The 7,458-nt window shown below is 37.1% G+C and overlaps 1 protein-coding gene across 2 annotated transcripts in view; it reads right to left on the bottom strand.

Annotated features, from left to right (window-relative positions):
- Window positions 1-664: 664 nt before the first annotated feature.
- The window catches only part of LOC122645894 (proteasome subunit alpha type-2-like), a 29,337-nt gene continuing 22,543 nt past the window's right edge, over window positions 665-7,458 (bottom strand). Inside the window, exons 8-11 of one of the 2 annotated variants that reach the window (XM_043839301.1) lie at window positions 6,257-6,342; window positions 5,154-5,216; window positions 2,567-2,632; window positions 665-891 (exon numbers count right to left, since the gene is read on the bottom strand). In XM_043839301.1, coding sequence (XP_043695236.1) covers window positions 843-891; window positions 2,567-2,632; window positions 5,154-5,216; window positions 6,257-6,342 — 264 coding nt within the window. In that variant the 3' untranslated portion in view covers window positions 665-842. The remainder of the gene's footprint in view (window positions 892-2,566; window positions 2,633-5,153; window positions 5,217-6,256; window positions 6,343-7,458) is intronic. The other variant, XM_043839302.1, reaches the window with a different exon arrangement.

Here is a 7,458-nt window from a genome sequence, read left to right as displayed (position 1 = left end):
TTACTGTCATATGATCATTACAAGTTGAGGAATGGAAGCATGATGGATTGGAATTAGATTGCACAGATCCTTTAGGCTGTGTTTGGTTGCAAAGGAAATCAAAGGAAAAGGAAATGAAAATTTTCAATCCTAAAAAACAAAAAAAATTCATAATCATTAAACCATGTGATCGTATAAACTACATAAATTTCTTACCATATTTAGTAATGATACATTTTACATGTAGTTTTTATTTTACTTTTTAAACCAAAGGGAAATGGATGCAAAATAAAGTGGAATTAAATAACCAAATATGAAATGATTTTGAGTAACCATTACAAAAATTTCTATTTTTAAGTTTGAAAATTTCACTTCCCTTCTCTTTAATTCCCCTAGCAACCAAACAAAGCCTTAACACGAAAATTTGATAACCCTTTAACAGCAAGGCAAGAATGGTTAAAAAACTTCCAATCTGAGCCCCCAAACTTTCAATCTAGACTAGAGTTGGTCCACCCAGTCTAATCCCGAGCCACTAGTGAGAGAAATCATGATCGAAAGCAAGAGCTATCAAGGCTTTTAGGAGCAAACATTCTTTTGGTTGCTTTCAAGCACCACACGAACTGGATAAAGTAGGTGGATATTCATTATACGAAATAGTGAAAGGAAAATATAAGTAAAACAAAAATAAATATAAACTATAAAAGAAATCACTAATTTCCTACCAACACAGCTAAAAAACCAGAACCGACGGTTAAGACAATAAGAAAATTAGCTCCTTGCAGTTTACATTAAAGTTGGAAAACATGTGAATGCCACCGGAAGCAATTTCAGCAACATGCTAAAGGATGTAGGAAAAAACCCAGCTATTCCACTTCGCCCAAGTAATCGTCGATTTCAGATGGAGTCAAAACTCTGAAACAAATCAAGAATGTTGGAATTCAAGTCAGAATTAAGTGCAAAAATTCACTAAGAGTGCCCATGCTAGAGCTCAATGCCTGTATTTAATGCATCTTATACTATCCAAAGGGTAGATGAATAGCTTCGGTAAACAACCCAGGAAATGAGACTGCATTTTTCTTTTACTTTTCTTTTCTTCTTCTTTTATTATTTTTTAGAAATAAGCCTCTGCTCACTGTCCAACCCAAGATAGAAGTGTTGAAACTTTTTTGTGACAGAAAATGCAATTCACTTGAAGTTAAATTTTACAACAAAATATTACCATTCATCAAATACTCGGTCCCCATTTACCATCACGAACAAACTCTTTGAATAGATATCAAACACTTTAAGGATAGATGACATAACTACCATGGAGAAAATTAAAGAAAAATGGAATCTGAACTGCAAGTAACAAGAAATAGGAAAAAATTTAGACTTCTCATTTTACGAATTGTTCAATTGCAGTTTCAAAACTGGGCCGAGCCTGTTTGAGAACCCAGACCACGAACCGAATCCAAATTTCGGTCTTTGATCTAGTAGGAAATTTTAGGATTTTATTAATTTATATTTTTTGGGATTCTTTGTAATTTTTAATTATCTTTTCATTGGAATTTTAGTTAGAGTTAAGAGTTGTAGGAGACAGACTAGTTAATTTTGTAATACAGTTGGAGGATAACATGATTCAGCAGCAGCAGCAACAACATTCTAGTGGTTTTGATCTGGGTCGAACCTTGTTTACGTACTAGGAGTCTAGGACTCGAGGATGGGCATAGGGGTAACTTGTTGATTGTAGAATCCGCTATATTTGACTCTTTGTAATAAATCATGAATGATCCTTGATTTATGATATAGTTTATAATTTGACATCTTTTCATTCCTAATGCATATTTAAGTTGTTTTACTTAAATTATGTGTTCTAGTATTAAACATTGTGTGGAATAGGCCATATTAGAGAATGAATATAGCGTACACTGCCAACCTAGGGTCCGAAGTCATTTACTATTTTGGGCGTGATTTTTTAAAATCTAAGGGTTCCACTATTTTAATAGAACCTAAAATAGTGTCCTGGAAGTTTCAGGACCTAATTTGGCCCTCGAAATCAACCATCGAAACTTGCTGGGAAAAAAATGTACAGGTTTCGACCAGGAAACCAGGCTCGAAACCTGGAACCTTGGCCATGCATCGAGGGGTCAATGCTTTGCCTAGGCATTGCTCACCACTTGGACAACATTGATTAATGCATTTATTTATAAGAAATCCCAAAGAATGAGTGCGCCACATGCCGAAGTAACACTATGCAACTCCAAGTACATAAAAACAAAAAGGCCGTACCCAGTGCACAAGGCTCCCGCGTTTAGCAGGGTCTGGGGAGGGTCAGATGTACGCAACCTTACCCCTATTTCCAGAGAGGCTGTTTCCAGGATTTGAACCCGTGACCAAGCGTTCAGCAAGTGAGCACTTGACCAAAATATCACAGGACTAAAATATATCATGCCAAAAATATAAAATAGAAAGTACTGAATTATAGGACCATTAATCAATTTTGTGCTCCTTCCCTTTCAGTTCTGCAGTTCTGTAAGAACGTCAAGAAACCACATATCGTGCCCACTCCAAAAAATAAATTAATGAATGAAAGAAAGAAACATACCTGAAATTTCCATCGGTGCCAATAATCCCAATCTCAATGTTCTTTGATGAAATCTGTCCTTCAAACCTACAGATTTGCAGAAAAAAGTGATTAGTAGAAACGGCATTAGATATCCAGTAAAAGCATGCTCCAAGACATTTTCCTCCAAGAATTACAGAATATGAAGATGCCAACATGCAAGAGTAGGGAAACAGTTCCTTGCAAACCAGTTTTAACCTATATACAATTAATTTTACTAAAGAATCCGTAACATGTTGGAACCTGAAAAAGAATAGTATTTGACTGTCCTGATCCTAAAATCCAAATGCCAACCCCCCGCCCCCCCTCACCTAAGGGGAATAGAAAGTAAAGGTGTTCTGAGAAATCTTTGCATATTCTGGATCACTTGAATGCAGAGATACCCTGTAGAGCTAGAGTAATTCGTAAGAATGTCACAGTTGAAGATTACACAATCCCCAGTCCCCAACCCCCAACACCTGGCTCCTCTCAATCAAGGGTGATTGTGATACATACCGGAAGAGAGAGGCTTCCTTATCTTGCATAATTGACTTAAGGGAGAGAAAATAGGGAATGACAACGAGAGTGTGCTGCTAGCAGGTTATAACAAGAGGATTAAGGATGAATGGTTGCTCTAATAGAGAAGACCATGACCTCTTACTCAATAGAGTAATTGAGTTGGATTCAAAGACTTACACTTCATTAGATAATTCGGCTATAAATAATCTTACAACAGGGATAACTACTATTCAGTTATCAAACTACCCATTCACTAACTTATCTCCTTCTCCACTACTAACCATGTCCACAACTAATTAGCCACGTAAAAATAAAGATAAAAGACTCACATAACTATATAACTACCCCCACTCTTGCACGTAACATTAAATCCCCCTTGGAATTGTCCTTGTCTTCAAGGACAGAGAAATTACCGGAAGGGTCCCCCAGGATCCCATTTCTTAATAGAGAAAATCTCAATTAAGGAAGCAGGAATGATCATCTCACGGCGTGCCGATCTCGCTGGCTGCTCCGAGTGCACCATTATGGTGGCTTCAATTGGCAGCAACTCAATTACATTGGTTGCTACCTCTTCCTTTGGGCTCTTCATCTGTGGAAAGGAGTCGAAATTCTCGGAAAATGCCTGCATGGCTGCAACCTTTTCATGATTTCATCCAACAAAACCAAATTGCTAGCTTGAATATCACGAATCATGTTGAAATTTTGCTCCATAGTGTGTGGATAATTCCCAGGCTCTGATACCAGAAGATACATAACAGAAGAGAGAGGCTTCCCTATCTTGCGTAATTGAATAAAGGAGGAGAAAATAGGGAATGACAAAGAGAAAGTGTGCTGCTACTGGGTTAGGACAACAGGATTAAGGATGAATGGCTGGTCTAGTAGAGACGACCATGACCTCTTACTTGATAGATTAATTGAGTTGGATTCAAAAACGTGCACTTCATTAGACAATTCGACTATAAATAAGCCACAATAGGGATAACTACTACACAGTTATCAAACTACCCACTTACTAACTTATCTCATTCTTCACTATTAACCACGTCCACAACTAATTAGCCACGAAAAAATAAAGATAAAAGACTCCCATAACTATATAACTACCCCCACTCTTGCACGTAACAGATTATAACTTTATTATTGCACTAAGACCTTTACCAATTGTACAACATAATAGTTACTGAATCACAAAACAGGAAAATCCTGTCTGCTGCTACATGTAGGTTTCAAAGAAATACAACATTTTGTATGCCCCACAACAGAGATCTCCTAAGTCAAGAATCAAGGCAACGAAGTGAAAGAACAACATAATCTGTCAGTGTCCTAGAATCTGGACTAGCCTAGACAGATTGGATTACTCAGGAACCAGACCAACATACAAACAGTCTACATCAAGAGTAAAAGCAATGGGCTGAAATAACAAAGTAACCTGTTACAGCGCCCTAGTACCTGGACCTAAGCCCGACCGAATGGATAACACAGGAACAGACAAATATAGTTATCATAGGGGACTTACCGAGATGAATTAATAAATAAACAAATAAACAAAAAAAAAATCTACCCAATCAAACAGAGGAAAAATATAGAAAAATAATATCCTAGAGCAAAAGAAACCACTACTCAGACATGCAAACAAAAGAAAGGTGGCATTTAAATAACAGGTTTTACGTCAGTTAAGAGAAACCCTCAATTGTTTTAAATCAATTAATAAGAGAAAAAACAAGAAGCTCCTTTTCTTCACTGTAAGTGTTAGGCATTTGCGTGGGAAAACAAGAGAGAGAGAGAGAGAGAGACAGGCTGCACAACCCACAACTGTAGTGCAGCCGTTTCCACAGGGATTTGGAAGAGTAAAGGAAGCAATAGGGTTAAGATTTAACAATGTGAGAAATCTCATAAGATGACCCATTGCACCCATGTAACTAAGCCCAACCCAAGGTCCTCTCTGGTTGGTTATCCAAACATTGGTATTTACCCATCATCCTGCATCAGTCAAAATCCATGATAACAGAATGGTGGAACAGGATTAATGCATTCAAAACATGTTTAAAGAAGGAAAATAAGAGTTAGATACCCTTCTTTTAGTGTCAAAATCGCCGTATGCACGGCATCATCAAGCTCCATATCATCAGTGTACCTGCAATAGAAAGGGGATTTTAATGAACTTTGATTACAGAAAATTCAAGTCCGGAAGCAAAACATTGGGGTTGGGGGGAGGAGAAAAAGGATAGAGGGTGAGAGGTCACAAAAACCATTTAAAGTGCAAATAAACTTAACAGAATATTTTGCAGTCTGTCATGTCCTAATCCAGGTTGTCTATTTGCACACACTAGAAAACCTGAAACATCTAAGCTACTAATTTTTCCATTTGTGCTCTATTTGTTTCCAGGTAAAAACTGCGTACAAGGAAATTTTGCAGGTAAAATCAAGTAATCAACATAAAAATGTCAAGATTTTACTTTAAATTTTTCCTTTAACACTGAAACAATAAAGCCTAGTGCACTCCACCGATACACGAAGTTCGTGCAAAAGCACAAATCAGTTAAACTTAAATATCTTGCTTCAGATCTTCCCCTGAGCAGATTCTATTAATAGAACAACCTAAGAAACGGTATCAATAAGGAACTATGTTCACAAGCACACAACCTACAATATTCAAAACTACCAGCTCCTATAGCCTAACTGCATATATAGAGCAAGCTTTATAGCTCAACCAGATCATGTCCTGAGAAATTGCAATAGTTGAATGAATCTACTCAACCAGAAAGATCGGAAAAAGGAGCCAAAGCTACATAAAGGTGCGCAAGGGGCATGCCTTAGTGTAGCAGAACCAGGCACACCCAGTGCCTTAGCTCCATAGATATTGCAATGGTTGAATGAATATACTCAACCAGAAAGATGGCAAAAGGAGCCAAAGCTACATAAAGGTGTGCAAAGGAGAATGCCTTGGTGTAACAGTACCAGGCACACCTCGTGCCTATGCTCGTGCATTATAATAATGTCAATGAAACCTCAATGTACCAAAGCAGAAAGCTAAATAGATTTCTTCTTTGAAATCCTACAATCTCCAGTCTCTTACACAGCAAATTCCAAATCCCTCCACTCCCCCAGACATGAAAATATATCCAAGGGTATTTGGGTAAATAAAACTGAAACTGTGCATATCATTATATTTACCTCTTCTCAAGAAATGACTTAGCATTTGAGACATTCTTCCCCATCGCAGAAGCTTTCCATGAAAAGTATGACCCGGATGGGTCCACCTAGAGGAAAATGAAAAAATCACACCTGTAAGTTCAGGTTAGCATAATAAATACCAGTTGGGATATATATTAGCAAATTTTATTTTGTATTTATTTTTTTTTATTTTTTTTTATCAAGGGCCCATAGGCCAACTAGTGGGGAGGGGGATAGGGGGTGGGAAGTCTTGAATATGAGACATGACATCGACCTCCTACTTCAAAAAGCAGAACCATTACCAAATGCACTGGGCAGTTGGCAGCTCATTAGCAAATTATGATTATGCGACTAATATATCAAATCTCAAAACATGATGGCACCAGTACTTAAACATGTGGAATTATTATGCCTTGCAACAAGTCTAGGTAATTATATTTTTTCTTGTAAAGTAAGCTTGTTTACAGCCCTATACATAGACCTCCAGTCTCCAAAAAATAACAGGTAACCAAGTTACAGCCCAATGGACTACTATAGTACTATTCACACTATGAATTCAAAATAAACTAACTTCAATTGTTTAACATATAAAATAGGCAAATTAATCCTATAAGAACAATCCTGCCTGAGAACACAATCAAAAACAAAATCTAAACTCCAAGGATAGGGTTTTTATGATTTTGCCACTCTAACTTGCTCACAAAATGGTAAAACAACAACAACATAGCCTTATCACAACTAAATGGTGTCGGCTACATGGATCCTTGCTCTCCAATCAGCTCTATTCGAAGTCATACATGATATGATTCCTAAGCTATGCATGTCTTTCCTCACTTCTATTAGGGTTATTTTAGGCCTGCCCTTGGCTCTGTTGGTGCCTTCCATCGAATCAAATCACTCCTCCGTACTAGAGCATCCTAAGATCAACAGGTAACCAAGTTACAGCCCAATGGACTACTATAGTACTATTCACACTATGAATTCAAAATAAACTAACTCCAATTGTTTAACATATAAAATAGGAAAATTAATCCTATAAGAACAACCCTGCCTGAGAACACAATAAAAAACAAAATCTAAACTCCCAAGGCAAGGTTTTTTATAATTTTGCCACTCTAACTTGCTTACAAAATGGTAAAACAACAACAACATAACCTTATCACAACTAAATGGTGTCGGCTATATGGATCCTTGCTCTCCAA

Source organism: Telopea speciosissima, chromosome 11, assembly GCF_018873765.1.
Source record: "Telopea speciosissima isolate NSW1024214 ecotype Mountain lineage chromosome 11, Tspe_v1, whole genome shotgun sequence".
Taxonomy (NCBI): Eukaryota; Viridiplantae; Streptophyta; class Magnoliopsida; order Proteales; family Proteaceae; genus Telopea; species Telopea speciosissima.
This window is presented reverse-complemented; position numbering and strand designations above follow the sequence as displayed.